Raw genomic sequence first — 24,737 nt, 5'->3', positions numbered from 1 at the left:
ATTTAAGCTCACAATCAATTGATATGATGCTTTAAGCTAGTACCGTCGAGAATTTACTACATTTTTAACCACACATATTGAACCTAAGACCAACTGTATTTCTTTTGTTGGGAGTTATCACGGGACTAGTAAATATTTGCATTTGTTCAACAGTTACCATTATGAGTATTTATATCAGGTAATTCAATGTCTTGTCAATTGACAGTTTTAATACAATAAAAGAAGCATCCAAGAGATTTTTACTTTTTATTGTTGTTTCAAAAAAAGTGACATTTCAAATTCTGAATGACCCAGTGTAGTTATTAACAAAATTATGATATTTGTACAACCTCCATGTGCAAATGAACAAATATGGAATAGATAACAGATGATATAGCAGTAATGTATAAAGGTAATAGCATTTGCAATATTACAGCAGTATATCAGGTTTGTTCTCCGACTTAAAATGACCAGTACCAAAATAGGGGGTGAAAGATATTTATGCAGTTGATAACATAACTATTTGGGGAGTAGATCTCGGACAAAAACAGAAACATGTCAAGCACATTATATATATTAAACAGGTTCTTGTACTTTTTGTGCAAAAATACAGCTATATACGGGCAACATAAAAGGTACATATGACATTAAGGAACATCATGTTAAATGATCACATTGTAATAAATGAGTTGAGTTAAACAATATTATTTCCATGGCAATTGAATACTGCAAACCATCTGAAATGTTCAGATATAAAAAAATGAAAACTACTACTGTCAAATAAAGTTTTTGATCCCATTTTTATACCCTATTCAGAACTAAAGGAAACACAGACATAATGCTCTTCCATGCAATTGAAAAACAGAATAACATAGAGTTGAACAATATGTGGAACTGCAACACTTCCATGCAGCATGGTGAATCTCCATGGCAAATTTTTTGAAAATCCTATAATGCATGGTCAAGATACTGCCCGGACAAATTCAGTCCAGACAGACAGAGGCACACACGCACGCAAATACAAGAAATCACCATTGTGACAACTATGTCTAGCTCAAAGCAAGTTGGCTCGATTAAAAGTGTAATAATGCTTTTAAAGTGTTTGAGATACATCTCTCCCCCTGGTAGGGCTAATAAATTGACCTGAAAAGACAATTATAAAACTCATATTGGTCATGTTTGAGGTGAATATCATAAATTTATACGAAACATGCATTACAAACATAAGGCAAAAACGTTTTCGAGTGATCCTTCCATTCTATTCATTCTACATCTGTTCATAAATAGATTCAATTCCTATTACATAGTTAACTGGGACCAATTACAAATCCCACTCCCAGATGGAAGTGGTTGAAATGAACACAAGCCCGCATAAGGCTTGTTAAGAAATTTGATGCCAAGCAATAATACATGTATACGAATTCGGGCTTGTCCATCCAAGAGTCTAATTTTGATGACTGAGATGGTTAATGAATAGTTATTGAATTGATACAAAGTATTGAGTGATGCATCTAAATAATGAGACTCACAGTTTATTTTGTAGAGATTTTTAAAATAAGAAAAAGTTAAACTTGCAGATGTGCACTAAACAGCAAACAACAAAACGTCAATGTTAAAGTCATGTACAAAGACCCGTGTTATCTGTGAGAATTTTAACATGAGAAAAGTAAACTTGTACATGGTAAACGATTAGAAAATTACTATAAAGATCAACTTCTGTACAGTGAGATTTTAAATGTAAGTAAAATATACAAAACATCACATAAGGCTGAACATTTCAGAGAAGTACAACCTCTGTATAATCATATATATATATATCCAATATACTAAAATGTTCAAGAACAGAAATCTATAAGGGAAGTTATTTCATACATAAGAAATTAAGTATTAAGTAAAACTTCTATTGATTCATATGTGCTCACCGGTATATTAAATGACATTCAACAACTTTTCTGATATAAACATGTTCATGTCATAGGCTCAGAGCAGGATGCAGCAAGTCCAGATATCAAACCCGGGACCCCCTGCTGGCAAGTCAAATGCTCTACTACATGAGCTAACTCACCCAGATAACTCGCATACTTTCTGACCTGTGTGAGTCAGTATCTGACATACATTCTATACTACATAATATTTTAAAAATTGTTTCTAATGAAATCTTGTTCGTCAAATCCTGAAGTTCTACAAGAAGAAGCACCATATTGTTAACATGATGGCAAAGCAACATATTGTTAACATGATAACAAAGGCAACCTGTTGTTAACATGATAACAAAGAGTCATATTTTTAATATGATAACAAAGCAACCTATTGTTAACATGATAACAAAGTGTCATATTTTTAATATGATAACAAAGCAACCTATTGTTAACATGAAAACAAGTGTCATATTTTTAACATTATAACAAAGCAACCTATTGTCAACATGATAACAAAGCACCATATTGTTAACAATACAACATAGCAACATATTGTTAACATGATGAAAATCACCATATTGTTAACATGAAAACAAAGTGTCATATTTTTAACATGATAGCAAAGCAACCTATTGTCAACATAATAACAAAGCACCATATTGTTAACAATACAACAAAGCAACATATTGTTAACATGATAAAAATCACCATATTGTTTACATGATAACAAAGCACCCTATTGTAAACATTATTACAAAGCAACTTAACAAACGAGTAATACGCTCAGGATATGAATGAATACTTTTTAAAATCTAACAACAGCTAAAAACAAACACATTCTACTGTGTATAAATATTCAAATTGCAATGAAACATTACAGAGATCGTTGTCAAACATCACAGTCAAGGTACAGGGTTATCTCTTCTTTATTAAACATGCGCTTGCAAATGGTTTAAAATCAAAGTTCTTAAATAAATAGTTTGATAAGTTGAAATGAACAAATAACATAAACCAATATCACATTTCAATGAATGAGTATGAAGTAAAAAATAATTTTATTTACAGTTTTTACATGTAAAAATCTTGAAAGAAAACATATTCCAATAATTTGTCATGAACACAACAAGAGTGCCACACAGTGGAGGTCAACTCTCAACATTCTTTTTATCTAAAGCGAACAAAGGGCATAGATTGACAATTATAAAAACCAGCTTTTATAGAGTATTGCAATGCATATGTGTATTGCCTGCTGTATCATTTTCTAATAAAACATAATCTTAAAAGCTTTTTGAGTTTAGGATTAAAAAATGCATTTTTTTTTAAAACAGACCAGCTAAAAAGACTTAAATTCAATTATTAAATTTTCTATGAATATTTTTTCAGGCTGTCGAAAACAATTCAAAATCAATCATTTAACAGGTGATACAACATGTCATGATTTGTAAAATAAACTTAATCAAATTTATGTATAAAATTATAGAAGCAAAACCAACAAAATATACATAAAATCATAGAAAAAAAGAAAAACAACAAATGTTCAAGTCACTGCAGGCTGAGCGTTCTCTTCATCTGCTTCTATGACATGAATATTCCGTCTGTTACCATTGTGTCAAGTCACTGCAGGCTGAACGTTCTCTTCATCTGCTTCTATGACATGAATATTCTGTCTGTTACCATTGTGTCCCTGACACTGCTTTATACGGTCAAAATGGAACAAATGTCCTCGCACCTTGTACGAGTACCGAGCATAAAGTACCCAGCCCAAACAAATAAAAGCGAAGGAAACCAGGATGAGATAACCAAATTGTTCCTGGTGAGGAATGGCGATAACTAGAACAAACTTGACAATGTCCATGAGCTTGTTGAGAGATGTCTGGACGCCATTCATGATGCCGCGCTCCGTCTCACGAACGTTCTCAAGAAACAGCTGGGAGATGGTCAGGTCAGCCATCCATAAACCTGCAGGGAAAGATGTGTACACATTACATGAGCACTGCAGAGCAAACGCCAAAACTTGTCTGTCTTTTTTTTTCCTTTTTCAATTAAACAAGGGGCATTATTCTACAATTTCTTATTTTTTCATTATTCTCGCTAACTATGTACATATTTTCTCAGACAACATCTGTACCAAGTGTCATTTTATTGTGCACATTTTTTTTCAGTTATGGCCAAGGATCGAGGAAATTGCACTACTGCTGCCAACAAAGTAAACAAGGCTTTGGTAACACTTCAACTCTTTTTCTTCAAAGAACAGATAAGCTTATAGAAAATAATACATATTGCAAACTTGTCACTTTGTAAAATACATATCCTACAATAATTTTCAATATAATTCCAAAGACAATGTAAACTTTTGAAAAGTCCTTTTTGGAAATAACTCAAATGACCTTTATTTCATCTGTGACAAATTTTAAAATTTGTTTGATCATAAACCATGTTTTTAAGCTCAGCAAACATTCTTCAGATGTCTGGTCTGTAAATTGTGCCAATTTAAACCCCTGTTCTCCTTCCATAACATTGTTGTTTAGGTACTAACAGTACTTACCACATCTTGCTCCAATGATCCCAGACATCAATAGAATAATGGAAATGTAGGAATGTGGACCAGTATGACACGTCTCTGAAACTACCTCTCTGTCTGTACTATTCATATCAACAGAGAGGTTCTTCACTTCCCCAGAAAGACTCGTATTATCTTGTAATGGCGTATAGATCACAGATGTGGTATTAGTCATGGGTACTGAATTATTTGAAATGGTATTGACAGAATTCACATCAGTATGACTGCAGTTTTTCGTTGTGTCACGCTTGATCAAAGAAAAAGTGGGGTCAAATGGCGATCCCGGGGCCCACACTGAGGCGACGCACAGACACAGGAAGCTGATCTCAAATAGGTAACTGAAGAGGCCGGTTCTTTGCAGGCCTATACGTCGGTGGAAGATCGGGTACAGGACAGTTCCCAGAATACCTGTCACGGAGCCTGCAGCCATCATAACCCCCATGATGGACTCATTGATGCCCTGGGTGTACCCATAACCTGTAAAATTTGGTAGATTGTAATTAACTATAAAGAAAAAATCATGAAAGTGACCACTTTTATAAACACTGTGAGCACATGATAAATTCAAGCATATTCAAGCATATTTTTTGCTTATGTTGGTTTATACTAATTTATTTTAGCTAGATTGTGAAGAAAGCTGATAGCTAATAGAATCACTCCTGAGTCCGTTTCCTGGGCAGAAACCAGTACTGTGTCCTTTTTGAGAGGCTATGAGAAAGTACCCCTGGTGGGGATCCAACCAACAACCTCTTGGGTGAGAGGTGGACACCTATACCACTAGACCACTCTTACCCTTTTGCTGATGTTCACATGCATGTAATACTTTTACAATCAGTTATCATCATTACCACAAAACTCACCAACAGTGATATTGTCAAATCCCAACACAGTCATGTAGAGACAGGCCAGCCCTAGACCAGCAAAGGCAACCTGATAGCGCATGTACACTCGCCAACCCCGGTACAGCACAAGAATACCAGAAAACATCCTCGTACAACCTTGGTCCTTTTTTGGTTTCTTAGAGGGTTGGGTTGGTCTATAAACAACTGTAATATCCCTCTCATCAGCTGGCTGTAGATGATCTTGCTCACTGGGTTCTGACTGACTAGCTATGTTACCAACGTCTTGCTCACTGGGTTCTGACTGACTAGTTAAGTTCACCATGTCTTGCTTACTGGGTTTTAGTTGACTAGTAATGTTATCCACATCCTGCTCACTGGTTTCTGACTTACTGGTCAAGTTCACCATATCTTGCTCACTGGCTTCTGGTTGACTAGTTGCTTTACCTAAATTTTGCTCACTGGTTTCTGACTGACTAGTTATGTTCACCATGTCATGCTCACGGGGTTCTGGTTGATCATATAAGTTACCCATGCCTTGCTCACTGGGTTCTGAAAGACTAGTTAATTTATTCATGTCTTTGGGGCTAGTCAGGTTATTGATGGGGCCATCATTCATGGTTGGTTTGCCATCAGTAGCTTCTGTATCCATATGTCCATTTGTCTGTATCTCAATTTCCAGGTGCTTTGCAGGTAGACAGACCATCTCCTCTCCATCCATGTCTGCAACAATCATTTCATGTGCATGTTGCAATTGTTGTTTGCAAGTTTGTTTTTGATAATGCTGAATGAAAAATTGAATATCATGCAGACTTAAACAGTTGACAGAGAGTCTGAGATATAACCAGCAGTCCATGATGACCAGGACTAGACAATTGTTTATATACTATTACCAACTGTTCTTAGTTTACTTAATAGACTCTGATTGCATAATTTTTGTGCAAACATTCTGAATGGAATCATTGAGGCCTGTCTAAGGATAAGCCTGTCTTTAAAAAGATTTTAGTCGAACTTAGTCATAAATTGAAATAATCTTATTGTCATAACTTCATTATTTGGATATAAGTTTGTGTGAATTTAACTTTATTTAGCATAAAAAATGAACACACTCGTCATGGTTAAGGAGGTAAAACAAAGAAACTTGTCGCCAATTGTGATGTTTATACAGATGAAAGGGACATACCTTCTTCAAGAGGAACATCAGATTTCTCCTTGGCCAGTGCAGGACATAGGTTGTACACTTTCTTCAGGAGGAAATATTCCAGAAACACTGACACAAAGTTCCATCCAGCAATGAACAGGGCACCAACTCCCGGTGATGCGAAGTACATAATCTGGCCAGTGGCTATTGGGGCCACAAGCTTGCTGATCAGGTCTATTCTACGCAGGCTAGCAGTCATTGCTGTAATAAATTGATTAAAAATAATTGGGTACTGTTTAATACCTTTTTGCAATATCAATCATAATATACAGTCATTGAAATTAGACTTTTGGATGAACAAGCCCGAACTCTTGTTTTATTGCATGGAATCATATTTATGAACAAGCCCTGCTAAATAAAATTCAGAATTTGAGCAAGCCCGGAAGACATTTTACCAGAGCAGGGCTTGCGGGCTTGTGCTAATTTCGACCACTGAGAACATTTTTGAAATTCTGTCAATACAGAATTTTAAAGCCGTTATCAGATTTCGTTTTCAAATTATTATTCAATTTACTGAGAATAGTGTCTTAATGTATGTGAACACTCCTGTTACCAGTAACACTGACCTTAATAGCAGGTAGAACATTTACAGTCAGTCTGGTAGTGTAAAGTTAGGGCTCAGAACAAATAGAAAAGATCTTCTCATTACATTTACCGGTTTTACACAATTAAACTAAACTATTGGCACAAACATGGACCTACTTGCCAGCATGTCTTTGTCTCTAGCACAGATCTCCACAATCCAGTCCTTCTGGACAGCGATACTGGTCCCCATACTGGCCAGGGTTGACACGATAGCCACAAGAATGATCACTGCGTAGCTCAGGTAGAGAAGGGCATCGCCTGGCAATGCCCCCTCGATTTTTGTTTTTAGAGTGATGACAGTAAAGATGATGCCAGCACACACGATCACACTGCTGTTCTGTATCACCAGACTGGTGCGGGCAGCTGTAATAGGATATAAATTAGAATATCTACATTCCCCCAGTCGATTATATAAAGTAAAGTTGCTATTATTGGTTTTTGTTTTATACTCACCTATTTATATGAAAGCCTTTCTTTAACAATTACTAATCAGTTGCAGAAGATTTTACTAATTTTTTTATATCAAATATTTTTTTAAGAGTATATATAGGGTGGATTGCATTTTTGTGTGTGTTCATGCAGTAAGGACGCAGGAGGCCACGCTTTCAAATTTCCCAAGAATCCATAACACTCTTCATGGAATTTGCTTGCATACCCTCCTGCATTCATAAAGCATGAACAAACAATAAAATGTGATCAATCCTTAAGTAACTATCTTGTATGGTCTTGAATGCCCGGTTCCTTTATTAATTATTGTTTTAGAAATTGGTAGGTCATCCCGCATGTTTAATACATTATTAGTTCGTGCACTTATTATATTTAAAAAGTTTAAACAACATCACAGTTGTTGGTATAATGGATCATATTTATAATTTAGGCAAAAGATGTCAATAAATATAAATTCAAATAATCTAAAATAACTCCAGTAAGCTTTAGTATAAATATATTACAATGACTTTGTATACCAGTTAATGCACACCTTTAAGCCTGGGAGTTTTGTCCACCCAGTCACCAACAAGTGCCCCAAACAGCAGCACAGCCCCACCCATGGAGAGGCCATAGATAGCTGTCACCCTCAAATCATCAGGCGAAATGATGACCATAAACAGCCCCACACCAAAAGCCCACATGCGATCACCCTGTATAGAAATTCAAGGCAATAATTGTTATGGTTGATGGTTTTCAGGTCCAGGATATATTGCTCAAAGAATGCAATTGTTTATATCTATCACTAATGAATCATCATTGAAAAAAAATTGAGGATAAAATTCATTATTATTTTTAAAATAGACCACAGAAAAACTCATATAATTATGTCAGGCACTGATCCTTTTATCAAAATAATGTTCTACATAATTGCAACTGAAAAGTTTCAGATGTTTTTTGCCAAAAGAATATAATGTTGTGGTTAATGTTAAATGTAAACTGTATTACTCTCAAAAAACAAAGGTGTCACATGGCTTATATTTCCAATAATATTAAACATATATTTTTTTATCAAAAAATGAAAAGGGTAGGGACATAAAAATAAGGTAAATCAGGTAAACATTACCAAGCAGTGCAACCACAACATTAATTTTTTCGGCCTTATTTCAATATTACTTCAGACAGATTTTTAATAAAAACCTACCCATGTTGAGAGGGCATGGCTCAGGTAAACAAACCACCGAACCTTTCTGGGAAGGGCTCCTGAGGGGGTACCTGAAAGTTTAATCACATCAAAGAATTAAGATAAAGTTCTATCTTAGGTTCACTCAAGAAAGTGATAACAATTACTTATATACAATGTCAACCAAATGTTTACAATAGCCTTGAAACTCTTCTGGTCAAAACATGGTGAAGTTGAGAAAAATTGAGAGAGAAATTTTCACAAAAAGGGAGAAGTTAAATACTCCTCCAAAGGCAGTCCTCAGCTTGATTCCTGCTTGATCATTTTAATTGCAGATCAGCACCAAAGATGGCTTCAGGTTTTGACTTGTACACAGAAAAGTTATTGAGAAAACTGATAAAATGATAAATTGTTCAACTTCTAAATCTTTGTATGGCAGCCAAAGGTACTTTTTAACCTTTGGTATTGTGTTATAAAAAACATGCTATTATATTCCACTCATTATGAGTATGTCACAGGAAAAGAAGACAATAGCAATAAATGCTGTACATGTAGCAGTTTTAATAATCTATAGTGAGTAATCAATTCACACTCTTACCCATGTCATAATATAGTTTAAGCCAGGTGTAATCACATTCTGAAAATAAAATAAAACATAGCACAATAAAGTCAATTATCATTATCAATTCTAATTGTTTTAATTCTTATAAATAACCATGATTTGGGATGAATAGTATATTTTTTTTAAAAGGTGTGCATTAGTCTTGTTGATATATTTCTAACTAATGCTAAGCCTACATGTAATTAACACTCAACAGTGTATTACATTACATTATGACAGTCAAACTCAGACATAAGATTCAATAATTCATACATAATTTTACATTTTCCTTTTGGTAGATTTGCTAAAGGCATCTCATGATCTGTACACATTTAAAGACAATTCAACAAATAACATTATTGTACACCAGAGCAATGATGCTAGACATACGTTTATCAGTATCAAACCTCTGACAATTGAAAATGACAAATTACAGAACGTTTCAGTATCACAGACACAGAACACCAGACTTGCAGTGGCAAAGCAGGGTGAAGATGCAATTCAGTCATTAAACAGTTAGGAGAATTATCTCACTGTGTTACCAAAACGCCAAGTCAAAATGGTATTTCTGTGTTAATAAACTGTCCATTATATCCGAAATTTTACATTTGTCCGAAAAACACAAACTCACGTCAATACATATACTTTTATTATTCAAAACTTGATATATACTCAAAACAACAGCCATTGGTTAAGAAAATAATATAAAAAAATGTACGAGGAAATTATTATTATCAAACAGTAATGCAATTAGTTGTATTCTGTGAAAATATGTTTACTTATTTTTTGTTGACAATTTAGTAGCAGACAACAGTTTTTTGGATATCAAGCTCATTACTACTAATCTCCAAATCGCATACGCAGTGATTTCCCTTTACCAGCTGATTTAAAACAAAATATCATGATATCAAAAGTACAACCAATGGATTCTATACTTATTATGTATAACTTAGATTAATTACACTGACATTCTTTAGAATTATCAATATTTCGAAAACAGAAAATAATCCTAGGTGACGCATCCAAAATGTCTTCAATTGATACATGTACATGCTTTTGAATCTTAAAAGTTATACTAGTTTATGTTCTTATTTTTTAATAAAAAAGCAATGTCTTCATTGAAACGTAATGAACAATATTATATAAAATTACAATAAAATATTCGTAGTTATTTTGAAACTAGTACTTCTTCGCATCTCATTAAGCATACTACACTAAGTCAATATCGTTGTGCCTTGATTTTCGTTTTCCACTCAACTGTATTAGTTTGTCGAAACACTGCAACTAAAACTTGATAATGTTATATCAATGTACAAATAATTCCCTAATCAGTGTTCTACTAATAATAATGCCGGTGCTCATAAGTATCCATAAGCCCAAAGTTATACAGAAGAAAGAAGCACTGGAAATAGAGTTATAGCTATCGTCCTCCAATACACCTAATGAATAGGAGGTATCATGCAAACAAACTCGAGCAGTTATCTCAGCATCCGTAGTTAAATGAACAGTAAATTCTCCATCAAAAAGAAATTTATCTTCATCTATGAGGTATAAAATTCTATTTTCCGAAAGCAGCTCTATTTCACTCGAAGCGAGCTCTAGTTGTTCGCAAAAGTAATGTTTTGTTAACTGGATGAAATCCTTTTCAAAAAGAGATGATGTTTGATAAAGGGAAAGAGTTTTGGACGATAGCATCCCTGGAAGCAGGTCTTTTTCGTTAAAACTGTTCATCCAAACGAATTCAAACTTTAGGAAATCATCGCTCTTCCGTTGTAATGAGTCTGTAAGAAATGGTAGATGCTTTGCAGTGCAGGTTATAACACCAGTACCAAGCACAACAGTCCATTCTTCTCGCAGAGCTTGGCGTACGGAATTTTTTAAACGCTGAAAATCTGTTTTCTTCCCTTCAAGTTCCAGGACAACATAAAACACAGTGTTTTCAGAAGGTGCAACCTCATCATCGATATACACTGACGATACGCTCCATTCAGGAAGAGGTTTAATGATGTCAAATTTATTTCTATAAACGTTTTTATTTGTAATAGATTTCATCCAAATGCTACGATGCGAAAACGAGGTTGCGTTAAGTATAACGAACAACATGAACCTGGTTTTAAGCCAGACTTGCATGAACGCCTCACATCGCTGATAGCCTCTGTACTCTTCTCCAATAGGACAGTGAACTGATTTGCATATTCTAGAGCCCTGTAAAATAAATATGACCATATATCTATACACGAATTGCATGTGAAATAAACCAGTATTATTATATAACAGGGTTATTACTATACAATAAACATCCAAATATAATTAACACACACTCATATACATGTACCGTTCAAACAACTCCAATGACAGACATATAACACATGCAAAAATCGTTGATCAGAATACTATTCATAATTTTGGAAATGTGTACTTCCAATAAATATCCTTACATTTGAATGCTCTCGACATGCTTCCCGGGTGGCCAGAGATGTGAAATGGCCATGTTTTCCAGAAAGGATTGTTGTGAACATTGTTACTCCAGTACGAATGTTAAATGTCGGGTCGGGACACATTTTATACCTTGAAAAGTATTTGGCCACGTGATCACCTGAACACAAGTAGCAAAACACATTTTTGTACACATCAGTCCCATGAAAAAACAACGAATAAAAGTTACTTTCGCATGCACGTACTATTTCACTGATGTTAAGATGGATGTCGCTCGATATTTCGCTGGGAAACACTTCGCATTTGTTAATTGGGTTTTGAGAACATTGTTTTATCTGCAAATCGAAGTTGATATCATTGATGTAGAAAAACGCAAAACATTCAGGAATCAAGTAATTGTTTTGCAAACCTCTGTTCAATTGGTTGATTCCAAAGGAGTTATGTTTGAAACTACACACAATGTACGTATCCCAGCGTTCAAAATCAGAGTCCTCCAACCCGTTGCACTGAGCGCATTGTTTGTTAAGGTAAATCCGTTTGTCCGAGTATGAAAATACAGGATTAAGATATCCCCATGCTGATTCATTATAATCTCTGCAATCCAGTATCCCATTTGTGTCCATCTGAGGGCATTTGGTCACCATTCTGTAGGCCGGTAGACGATTATTTCCGTCGTGTGCCAGTTGGCGGGAGTTTGTATAGACACACAGTTCCGAGGGTCCCCATTCACGCCCTTCTTTCCTAAAACAGCATTCTCCTTCGGTACATTCGTCATGACAGGCACAATCTGCAAAACGACATACATTTGACAACTTAACTTGATAGATATAAAGTATGTTTTGTTACTGAAAATGTTTTTGCATAATAAATAACTTTTACGTCCAGTAAATTATGTTTGAATATAAAAAAAAAACCAATGCATGGCTCAATAATAACAAACGATATTATACTACTCGATCGTACCTGCACAACAAGGCACATAGTCCACCAGCTTTCGTCGTTGTGCTTTTATATCCGTTTTGTTTTTGCCACACACATCTGCGTATGGACAAAGATACTCTTTATTTGCTTGCAATACATCTACAAGTTCTTGTTTTGACATATACGTATCTTCTTTAAGCAAAACTGCAAATGTGCTTGTATGGATATTGAAACAGCAAAGTAAAATGAAAACCGTTTGACTGAACGGTGCCATAATAACTTTTTGTCTGATTACAGATATCCGAATCAGAATTTAGTTCACGCCGGAAAATATCCGGTAATCTTTCATTATGGACACAGCCTAGCGGGTTGTTAGTGGGTAGTTATAAGACTTCAGCCATCTGTCTTCACAACTCTCTCTATAACGATTAATTCAAGAAATATTTCCAATATATATTATCGGTCATTACCAGGAGTATTTATTCAGAAGACGTAGTAAATATTATATCCGATGATTGGCCGCCTTTTCCCCAGACCGTGTTTAGACTTTAATTAATGAGAACTCAATCCCTACATGAGTCAGATTAATTAGTGTACGTGGAGTTCACGGCGTACACTACAGTGAAATTATGATACCATTACTGGACACAATGGGAATGTCCGAGAAACGACTTCGGGGATCGGTATCCAACTATTCGGGCTAAGGCGCCCATATGTACCCACAAATTTCGGGGGAAACAAGTTGGTAAAATCTCACTGCGGCCGCAAGGGAACTGGGTAACCTGCGGGGCATTTGTGTTCTTTCATTGTCACAGTGCGTATCGGGAGATTTTAGTGCGGAGTGAAAAGTTTCCGATGTGTCGTAGAAACTTAAACAGGCCATAAGCTCGTAGAAACGACGAAGGAAGAACCGCCCAGGCAACGCACAGGCCACTTGTTGTACGGATGCCGTACGATTTAAGGACGAAATTTCGGGCCCCTCAAATATTTCCCAGACTATCGTATACGTACTGTAGAATGTCTGCGCGAGTCTCTAACGTGCCCCGTACCATGTGCAATAATCGGCAAAAAAGGCAGTGACAAGGACCATTCTGACACACGGACAACAAGCGGACCCAGCACAACATGTGCAGTTTATGATAATGATGCTGAGTATTATATTACTGTTACTTACGCCCAAGTTTTGTTGTTCCTGCTTTCTACATAGCTACTAAATAAGTAAATCACAGTGTACTTTTACTTCTTTGTATGGCTTCTCGTACTTCTGTGACACTCAGTTCTCCCGTTATTTTAATAAGATTTATTTGCTGATAAGTCAAACTCATCAGAACAGAACTCCAACTGGATTTTCCAATCGGAAGAATCTGCTCGATGTCACTTATAGTACTCTCAGTGTAGTATGATAGTAACTTTGGTGTTGGTGCTGTTCTCTCTGTCGTTGTACGTCTGTTGCAATAGGAGTGCTGGTCTTCTGCAAATCTTCCTTGGTTTATCCAGTATTTTATTGCAGAATTTATTGAACAATGTGAATAAGCATATGGATACAGAAATTCATAACATGCATACACAATGGGGAGTGGTGAAATGCATAAACAGAGAGTAAATCACAGAATTGAGTTGAGAATTAACCATAATTGCAGCTCTTTCTTTTGGTCGAGACACATGTACACGTATTGGCTCGCCTCGACCATTACTCTAGATATTACCCCAGATAAACATCCAATCAGGTAGACAAATTTCCGATTAAATAATTATATTTAGATATTCAAAAACACATATTTCAGGTGTGGACTGTCGAGTCAAAAATAGAAACTGAAATAGAAGTTTCATGTATTTTCTGCCTATGTTAATGTATAATATTGGTTAACGTCTATAAATGCATCTCTGTATACACACGACTGACCCACTCGACTGCAGGGTAACGGAATATACGTATTTTTCACCATCGTCGGCATCAACGGTACAGTTTCCGTAACACTTTAAAAGTGAGCGTAGTAGTGTATCGAGTTATCCGGGGGTCGGTATAAAACTCAGCGATTAATGCAGCCAATATTAACATATATATATATAGGGAAAACGCAGCAGTTGCGCAGCCAATATAGACATATAGGGAAAAGATTTCAATAGCCCTATTACGGGGTTCAAGTGTCATTTATTAAACAAATTAACTTTGGATTCATTTATTAAGTGTCATTCTTAACAAGAATAACATAATGACAGAGATATTTGAGAAATGTACACTATTTTTTGAACAAATATAAACAAATGACGGAGGTATTTTTGCATTTGCAAAATTAATTAAACAAACTAACTTTGAATTCTATTACAAAGACACTCATAACTCTTTTATTAAGAATCTTAATGGAAATGCAAATTGAAACGATCTAGATCTGTCTATCATTAAGAAGATACTTCTTTTACCGTTTGACTTCTTTTACTTTTGCTAAATAATGCTGTCTTCGTAAAAACTTACAGAAATTAGTATGGACATGAACGAGCATGTAATAATATTTATACAACAGTATTAACAAAGTATGATAACAAACATTATATTTCAAGAGTTTTATATTATAAAACAACACGTATAGTAACACAAATATCACAACAGATTAGTGTTATACAACTATAGTTAGATACCTGTTGATTTACCTGCATGGTATATTAATATGTCACATATCGAAACATTTTTTTGCCAAAAATACAGATATACAAAGGTAATGCCACAAATTGACATTATATTTATAAACAGATGAAGTAATGAATATGAAAATAAAACGTACTGAAAAATATGATACATAACAAAGAAAACTTTATTATATGAAAGGCGTAGTACACATGGCGCAATTACGAAAGAAATTGGGATGAAAAAATCTCTCGGGGCTTACATGTATCGTATAAATAAGTATTGAAATAATAAATAACGTATATCAGTTTATATTTAATGATGTATATTTAACTCATTTCTGTTAAATTGGTTTACTTACAAAGACCACCCATATACTCGGCATTTGCTAGCGAAACGTCAAATGGCGCATTTACACAATATTTGTTGTACCATCTGTTGCTTTGTTTATTTGAGTTTATCAAGGTCTGCCCGCGCCCATTGGCTGCATTATGGCTTGACCCCGCCGTAACGCTTTTTCACATGTATGCGGGGCAGATGGAAAACACCGACCATTACCCAGTGTGTGTATACCACGTGATAAATTGTGTCATAAATGCTACGTCGGAAGGCAATATTTTTATTTGAAAAAATACTTTAAACAAAGATAACTTCACTATTTCTTCACCATTTTAAATGAAACATAGCGCAGTCAACGCCGCTTACGGAGCCCCACCTTCGGTCTTTTACCAGAATTTGATTGCGAGTTTAGTTTCTTAAAACACTTCGACAAACTTTTTCACAATACGGCTGTCTGACGGAGCACTGTCAACACATTATTTTGAAAACAGGTTTGTCGAAGTGTTTGATGAAACTAATGGCCTCATCAAATTTCGGAAATAATACAAATGCGGGGCTCTTTAAGCGGCATAGACTGCCCTTTGTTTCATTTAAAATAGTGTTGTAAATGAAATGTTATCTTTGATTTAAGTCTTCATTTTAAGCAAATGTTTGCCTTCCGACGTAGCATATATGACGTAATTTATCACGTGGTATACACACACTGTTACCAGCCACGCAGCGTTTCCGGAGTCGATTTTTTTTTCATTCGCCCCGGATACATGTGTACGATTTTTTTCCTTAAGTGCAATTTAAACGGCGTAAGTTTATTTTAGATATTCCATCGAATTGTGCGTGCAAAGTTGATTATTGACGCCAGCGCCATAACCGCCAGTAATTTGATGCAAACGTCAAATAGTTCCCGATCGACGTCGCCGTTTTGGTGTTTTTATTTAATGTTGCAATAGTATTTTTGTTGATGCACATTGTTCTGACTCTGCTCTTCTAAATCGTTCCGTATTTTTTAAATTAGTATAATTAGCTTGGAAAATATTCTGAAGATGAGCGAAGATGCACGTGAATCGTCTTACCCGGGGTGAGTAAGACAGCATTTTCATGGTCCGGTAAAAACGCAGATCCGTTATGCAAGAATGGGTCAGTGGTATCCGACGATGTATCTTTTTTAGATACCGTAGATTATAATTATAACCCACACGGCATATAATGAAAACTGTTGTCTGCCCCTTAGACTTTCGGGATTTTCCGACTGATGACGTGTTGCTTCATGAATTCTATTTTTATCGATGTTGGCAATCTCGACCAATAAAAATCACGAGTCAAAGGTTATCGGTGTCCTCCTTTCACGTTTGTATGCGTTACAGCTGGTTTAGAAAATTAAGCACGTCTCAAAATGGGCAAAATAAACGGTAAATCCGCTACTGATAATTTTTATATTGTGCTACATTTGAAGAACTGTTTCATGTGTAGACAATGACCATTTTTCTTTTCTTGCAGGTGGTCCCGTTGTGGAAATGCAGGGAGATGAAATGACCAGGTATGTAAGCTCATTTGACAAAATCTCAAATTTGAAAGATAAACGGGTAATTTTCCGCTGCCTTGAGGGTTCCTAATGTTCGATATTGTTATCTTAAAGCGGGAAAGTAACTGCAGACTAGGGATTTTAGGGAAACTATGGTATAAGCACTGTAGTACTTACTCGGTCTACTTTGTGACCTGAAAAACAGGTGATTGACCTACTTTAACAAAAATGACTCAAATATTCCACACCATGATGAGAGTTTAATATATTATTGAGGACGAGACTCAAAGAAATCTGGATCATTTTGTGTGTGTCTAAACTTGAGTTTTTAAAAAAACAAACATCATTTAGAAAATATAGCAAGGCCACTAACTCTACCTTTGGTGTAATTGTCCAGTTGTGCTCCCCGATTGAAAAAAAAAGACAATTGTTGGCATCTACTTGTGAATTTGCTGAATCTGGGCCCAATAACAAATTATACTCCCAGTTCCAATGAATGAGGTTACTGTTTTCTTATACACTCTTTTTATTCTTCTACAGGGTGATTTGGGACTTGATTAAGCAGAAGCTGATCCTGCCTTTTGTTGAACTTGAGTTGCACACCTATGACCTTGGCATTGAGAACCGAGACGCGACAGATGACCAAGGTAAACAACTTTGTTATTTCTTATTATTTGCATACAAGTTATTCCCCTTACTGGCTAGTACTGTTACTTAGTGTTTACTGAGTGATTGACAAGTGGACAAGTTAAGAAATGATGCAATTAAATATCTCTCAACAGAATGAAAACTAAATTAGTGATAAAAAGGTAGGCAACTTAACAATGATTTTGCTAAAGTTTTGTATAGTCATTCTAAAACGCCGTCCAGGCTCAACATCATTAAAAAACTTCATTTTAGAATGACTTAAGTTTTGTATAAAGTAACTTTGCTAGCGAGATTCAGAAGACTTCTTCTCCCAAACTTCTTGTAATCTAGTCTTTGCAGATTTGGGGGTAAATTATATTGTACATGTATCCCTATATTGTTGAAATTTATTAATTTCAGTTACTATTGATGCAGCAAATGCCATCAAGAAGTATAATGTTGGGATTAAGTGTGCCACAATCACTCCTGATGAAAAGAGAGTTGAAGGTAATTACAATTCATTTGCATTATCTTCAACAGAGAAATAACAAGCAAGAAAAAAAATGTTTGAACAATGATCAGGCAAGCAAATTGCAGTTTAATTCAGACACAAATCTCAAATTCTAGACTGTAGATTGTTTTTAAATAAAACTCATATTAGTAAGAGCATGCTTGTTTTTTGTTTTTTTTAAATAATACACTTACACTAAATATTTTAATTGATTGCTTCAGAGTTCAGTCTTAAGAAGATGTGGAAGTCTCCCAATGGAACAATCAGGAATATTCTGCGAGGAACCGTGTTCCGTGAGGCCATCATCTGTAAAAACATCCCCAAATTGGTTCCAGGCTGGACGAAGAGTATCATTATTGGTCGTCACGCATATGGGGATCAGGTGAGTGTAGTTATATTAATGTGTACTATGTACTGGAGATGATTATCTGTAAAAAATAAAAAAAACACACCATCCCCTGACTAGTTTTTGGCTGGACTATTAAAGAGCATTTATATCATCGGTTGTCATGCATACGAAGTCCAAGTTAATGTAGTGATTCTAATGTGTTCTGGTGTGAAGTGGGTTTTTATCCATTGTCAGAGTAAGCATTCTGTTGCTTGCTCAGATCGTCTTGGATTTCATATATTACATACCTGATATGGTCAAGCATATTGTTTCAACTTAAAGAACAAAATCAGTATCTTAATTTTTCCTTACTATTATCATTTCTGTACTTTGCAGATATGAACTTCAAAAATGAAAAGAAATTCTCTTCTAAACACATGTCAGTTCTTGAAGATTCATTTTATTGAGTCGCTATTTCAGTACAAGGCAACAGACTTTGTAGTTCCTGGAGCGGGTAAACTGGAGATCAAGTTCACTCCAGACAATGGTGGTGAGCCAATGGAATACACCGTGTTCCAGTATGAGGGAGAAGGGGGCGTAGCCCTCGCTATGTACAACACTGATGAGGTAATGTATATGTATAATAGATATTTTATTCTTAATTTTAATTTGATTTTTCAACATAATTGATATATTTGGTGAAATGATTCATTCTCTATACTAAGCAAACCTTTCTAACTGTTTGCTTTTAAATGTACAAATGAATATGCACTTCTTTGTATTTCTATCAATAATTGATTGCTATTACATGTACTAATGTATATGCACTTCTTTGGATTTCTATAAATAAAAAAATGCATATCACTTTGTTACATTTATACATATAGGATCTACCATGTGTTGCTATTTAATACAAATATTTATGTGACAATTTTAGGACATTTATTGAGCCGAAGCTTTCGGTAGCTATAGTTTTCCATTATAAGTTTCATAAAACCTTATTTTTAATGGCAACAAATGTTAAATTCTTTAATCACATGATTCATTTGTCACCAAAAATGAAGATTTTATTCAATTTTGGTAAAAAGTTTGACACTATATTAGTCTCTGAAAAGACGTCAATTTGGAGTTTAGTTTAATTCAAGAAAATACTTAATGTCTGTATAAAATCCAACAAGGAATATCAATAAAACTCATGTGATAAATGCATCTTCATAAAGTTCATGTAACATTTTTATACAATTAACAACTTTTAATAAAGGGATTTCTACTTTAATATCATTATTCAAAATACATTGGCAATTTTGTTAATTCCATATTTATTGGTATTGCAGAGTATCAAAGAGTTTGCTGTTTGTTCATTCGAGTATGCTTTGGGGAAAGGCTGGCCTTTGTACCTAAGGTATGTATCGAAAAGTTTTTGATCTTCAAAGCTTGCCAAATCAATTGTTGACGTAACATGCGTTCAGAAATTACTTCATTGAGTTTTTGCCCAAGAGCGCACACTAATGCTTGATATATACAGCCAAATGAGTCAAATGTTATTCCTTTAGTTAACATAGTGGGATATCAATAATTTCACACTGATAAATTTCTATAAACCACCTAAAAGCTAGTAAGCATGTAATAAATGCATTTATTAACAAGGCAGATAAGAATTACGAAGCACTTAAGCAAAAAAAAATCTAATTGTACCGGTAATTGCATTGTGTAGGCAGTATAGGAATCATTCTTTAATGTATGTTGCGTTCTGTCAGAACTCAGTCTAGACTTACATTCGAAACATAAAACATAAATCTGTCAATGTATTCAAACTGTACCCTATTTTGCGAGCTGTATATGAACAATAATTACTTACAATGAACATGTTTTCAGCACGAAAAACACCATTCTGAAGAAGTATGATGGTCGATTTAAAGACCTGTTCGAGGAGATTTATGTCCGCGATTACAAGACGAAGTTTGAGGCGCAGAACATCTGGTACGAGCATCGTCTGATTGATGACATGGTGGCATATGCAATGAAGTCTGAGGGTGGATTTGTTTGGGCTTGCAAGAACTATGATGGAGACGTGCAGTCTGATTCCGTAGCTCAAGGTATGTTTGTTGATGGTTCAAAGCACCGTTTTATTAGCTCAATTAACTCTTTAAATGAAACTGAATGCCTCATATTGAAATTCAATTATAGGTTATTGGGTTAACAAATGATGTCATGGCTATTGTTTAGAGAATACTATTTACATTTGAAAGATGAATATAGAGGAAAAGTACATCTTTATTTCATAAATTTAGCTGAGATATTTTGTCAATCGCTATTCTTCAATTTAGGAATTACATAATTCTCTGAACCATCATTTGCTGTTTAGCATTAATAAAATGAAGTAAAGTAACATTACTCCTTCAGGATTTGGCTCTCTGGGCATGATGACAAGCGTGCTTATCTGCCCTGATGGTAAGACAATAGAGTCAGAGGCGGCCCATGGAACTGTGACCCGACACTACCGCATGCACCAGCAGGGAAAGGAGACATCCACCAATCCAATAGGTACACCCGACAGTCTATACAGTTACTTTGTATATTACTTTGTATATGAATATCAATGATTGTACAATTTGTTGGAGTTTGATATCGGGAGACTGTCGAACCGTCAAAAGAAGTAAGTTGCAGTTATATATTTATGACTGAATTATGAGAAGGAGGCTTTGAACCATATACTTAGTCTTGCTTCAGTGATCTAATTGAAAATAGATATTTTTGTGATGAGACATGTTGAATAATATTTCAACTTTTGATCAGTACTTGTATTTTGACTTGTCGTTGGTGTCCAGTACATGTGCATGACAGCTTTGATGTAGTTCATGAAACACAAAGTTAAAGTCTTGTTAATAAACTATTCAGCTTCCATCTTTGCGTGGACTCGCGGCCTGGCCCACCGTGCCAAACTGGATAACAACAAGGAGCTAGGACAGTTTGCTGACAGCCTGGAGGCCGTGTGTATTGAGACAATCGAGGCGGGAGGGATGACCAAGGACCTTGCAATCTGTATCAAGGGCATGGCCAGGTAAGTGCTGAGAATTATTGATATGTATACTTCATTTTTTATCAATCAATTAAGATTATTCATATGAATTAAGACATAATGCGGCACTTCCTTAAAAAACGCATCTCAATATCAGATATATCACAACAGCGGTACTCTTGATTATTGCAGAGTCTGAATCAATTTTTATGTGGTTAATGCGCAGCTTACATCATTTTGAGAAAATAATACTGGTATGAAAAAAATATATGAATAAATTTGAAGGATATTTTGTTTCTTTGATTGTATTCATGCAAGCATATCAGCAAACAGATTTATTGATATACATGTGTAGGAACATATTTAGAATGAGGGATTTTAAAAAAAGAAGAAATATGAAGCAGTATCACTCTGTACAAAACAGTTTGCTCTATGATCAATGCTGTTCCGTGTGTGATTTCAGTGTGACTCGGCCTGACTACTTGAACACGTTTGAGTTTCTGGACAAACTAGCCGAGAACCTTGTTAAGAAGATGGGACAGAGTTGACTAAATACTGCCCGTCTATAATCAGTACAAATCGGGACCACCTGCCTACCAGATAAAAGGCCCTTAGACGTTTAACAAAATCTTCCTGCGTTTTACTAACCTCCAATCAAAAATATATAATAGAAAGCTTTATTCCACACCATTGTGATTTTGGCATACCCTTGACCAGTTGTGATGCTTTAAATGTTTGTCTGTCTGTCTGTTTTCTTTAAGTTTGTAAGCATTCAGTTATGCATTTGTAATCCATATCTGTTTGTTAATGCGAAAATCTGTTTTTACGTGATACAAATTTATATAAAAATATAATTATATACTTATTCAGTATTTAAAACATGACTTTTGATACATTGTTGTACTACACAATGGTTTCACTTCAGTCTTTGTTCATAAATTATTGTGTGTGATATTTAAGCATATTGCAATTTACAAGTCAGTTTTTCCTTATTGTTAAATTTTTCATGTACCTTTTTCTAAACTATGTCCTTATAAATTTTGATGTTGTTTTTGGATTTACACATCGAGAGATGAAAGTTGAAAGGTCCCATCTGCTTCTTTATTTAATGCCACTTTGGCCTTTTTTGCTTAATTCCTTGACATGCACATGCATCACTGTTGATTCATTACTTTTATACTTTCAATTTTATCTTTTATAGTTATTGAAGTCATGACTGTGATTATTTTAGCACTTTTTAGCACTTCTTGTTCAGGTAGAATAGACCATGTTTTCCGTTTAAATAATTGTTTACCCTGTTTCCTATATTTTATTCTTGTCTGTTTGTCCTTTTTAATCTGTACATTTTGTATCTTAATTCTTATAAACAAAGAAATCTGACCTACAACTAAGCTATTTTTATCAAGGCAAAAAATCTGTGTTCTATTTTCGATAAAATCTTAACATTTTTTGGTATGCGCATAAACACCTTTCGATTGTAAACAAATAATATGGTGTCATCAGCCTCAGGCATTTTAAATTCACATATTTGTGTTTTGAATACCTTTTAATAGGTTCACTGTGGCATTTTCAATGTTTTACCAGATGTTTGCTCATGCTTCGACTTACATGACAAGTGATCTCGCTGTACAACGCATTCTTCATAAACATAACATGTAATCCAGTGTTCAAATGATAAGATAAAGAGGGAGTATGTTTACATAGAGTGTTTGTATCTACAAAATGAATCCATGTACGTGGTGTATGGTAAAAGTAAACAGTTTAGTTATACATGCAGAATTAAATGTTTTTTTTAAATAAGAGATCAGTTCAATTCTTTTAAAGAAAAGTGTGCATGTTTGTTAAGGTGGAATAATTAGCTTTATATTTCAGAAATACAAAATGTGTCATATATTTTATTCATATTCAGATCATTCTCATCCAACAGAGCATTAATGCTATGCATACATTCGATTTATCATTGTCAACCTCTAAGGAATGAGAAGGGTTCAGATAGGTTTGTTTCATTTTTTAACTGGAAATAAGATTGTCAGCTTTTTCTTTTAAATACTTGATTCAGATAAAAAACAATGATGTCAGCCAAATCATGCTTCAGAATAACCACAAAAATTTACCATTCAGTCTCATTAAAAAGAATTACTACCGGTTGCATGCATTATCATACAAGTTAAAGGTATTAAATTTCAAGTTCCTAAACCTTTGAGGGCAATCCCAGTGTGAGAAGTTTTGCTATGAATATAACAATGTGTATGACAGCATAATTATTACCAGCGTATCCTGTATTGAATATGGTTTTGAATAAAATTTGGCATTTAAATAAATGTGTTGCAGTTTGTATATCTACATATTTGGAACAAGTGGAAAGGCTCTGACTCATCAATATGGTCAAAAAGCTCAGTAAGTCCTTCAAGTTTGTGGAAGGTTTACAAGAATGTCAAACTACTAAGGTATATTACATTTTGGGTCAAGAGTTAATTTATATTTTGAGGAAACCTGAAAAAAAAATATCAAGCTCCACACTGCATCTGAACCAATTTTATAAAAATAAAGTATTTGAAATGCCTGTATGAATAGCCCTTGGTGTGCGATTTCCACTCTACCTGAAGTATACTTCTGTTCATTTTTTATCAAACTTGGTCACAATATTCAATGACATGATATCAAGAGGTTGTTTTCCAACGAGATACCTTCTGTCTATCCAGAGTCATGGACTTTGTTCAATTGATCTTGTCAGCTCTCTAATATTAGCCGTTTTCACACAACCTGCTCAAAATGTTTATATGCATATTTCGGAGGATTTCATTACCCAGCCAGATGTTTGTTAGTCTGTTAGTTTGTTCTGGTATACCAACCTTTTTAAAAATTGGACCAAATTGAAATATAAGCTGAACCCTGAAATATAACCTGCATCCCACCAACCAATTTAATGGCGACCCTAATATATCTTTCCTCCTTTCCAAAACTGCAAAAATAGTAAGATATAACACAGAAACTTGTTTTGAGAATTGTTTTTTTTTTGGAATTAGAATACCAATTATTTGACCATTATTTATATTTTGGCAGTCAATAGCACATGGTTGCATATTCCAATGGATAACTATGACCATCAACATCCGACATG

The 24,737-nt window shown here is 34.7% G+C and overlaps 2 protein-coding genes across 6 annotated transcripts; one reads left to right on the top strand and one right to left on the bottom strand.

Moving 5' to 3' along the window:
* Positions 1-233: 233 nt before the first annotated feature.
* Positions 234-10,088, bottom strand: LOC128232645 (solute carrier family 40 member 1-like). Of its 5 annotated transcripts, none has more exons than XM_052946325.1 (9): positions 10,073-10,088; positions 9,291-9,329; positions 8,714-8,784; positions 8,063-8,222; positions 7,201-7,446; positions 6,481-6,699; positions 5,319-6,020; positions 4,444-4,935; positions 234-3,857 (listed from the first exon to the last, which is right to left on the bottom strand). In XM_052946325.1, the coding sequence occupies exons 2-9, from the start codon at positions 9,292-9,294 to the stop codon at positions 3,508-3,510; spliced, it is 2,244 nt and encodes a 747-aa protein (XP_052802285.1). In that variant the 5' UTR covers positions 9,295-9,329; positions 10,073-10,088; the 3' UTR covers positions 234-3,507. The 5 variants fall into 5 exon arrangements, with proteins under 5 accessions (XP_052802285.1, XP_052802283.1, XP_052802282.1 ...); XM_052946323.1 differs by having other exon boundaries at positions 9,828-10,073; XM_052946322.1 differs by lacking the exon at positions 10,073-10,088 and adding an exon at positions 9,966-10,069.
* A 6,818-nt stretch (positions 10,089-16,906) lies between these two features.
* LOC128232054 (isocitrate dehydrogenase [NADP] cytoplasmic-like) lies at positions 16,907-23,937 on the top strand. The gene is made up of 11 exons (XM_052945390.1): positions 16,907-17,018; positions 17,107-17,146; positions 17,672-17,778; positions 18,179-18,265; positions 18,491-18,651; positions 19,078-19,224; positions 19,932-19,999; positions 20,473-20,693; positions 21,001-21,141; positions 21,496-21,658; positions 22,080-23,937. Exons 1-11 carry the CDS (start codon positions 17,003-17,005, stop codon positions 22,162-22,164), a joined length of 1,236 nt encoding a protein of 411 aa, XP_052801350.1. The 5' UTR covers positions 16,907-17,002; the 3' UTR covers positions 22,165-23,937.
* Positions 23,938-24,737: the final 800 nt, after the last annotated feature.

The sequence above is a fragment of the Mya arenaria genome, chromosome 4 (assembly GCF_026914265.1).
Source record: "Mya arenaria isolate MELC-2E11 chromosome 4, ASM2691426v1".
NCBI classification, from domain to species: domain Eukaryota; kingdom Metazoa; phylum Mollusca; class Bivalvia; order Myida; family Myidae; genus Mya; species Mya arenaria.
The sequence above is the reverse complement of the archived record's forward strand: the minus strand, read 5'-3'. Positions and strand labels throughout refer to the sequence as shown.

Coding starts and splice junctions, on each gene's coding strand:
- LOC128232645 (XM_052946321.1), bottom strand. CDS start 9,372: ATGATAATTGACTTTATTGTGCTATGTTTTATTTTATTTTCAGAATGT. Junction 7,447..8,062: donor CAAAACTCCCAGGCTTAAAG/GTGTGCATTAAC, acceptor ATCCTATTACAG/CTGCCCGCACCAGTCTGGTG. Junction 3,858..4,443: donor GATCATTGGAGCAAGATGTG/GTAAGTACTGTT, acceptor CTTTCCCTGCAG/GTTTATGGATGGCTGACCTG.
- LOC128232054 (XM_052945390.1), top strand. Junction 18,266..18,490: donor TGATGAAAAGAGAGTTGAAG/GTAATTACAATT, acceptor TGATTGCTTCAG/AGTTCAGTCTTAAGAAGATG. Junction 21,142..21,495: donor GACATCCACCAATCCAATAG/GTACACCCGACA, acceptor TAAACTATTCAG/CTTCCATCTTTGCGTGGACT.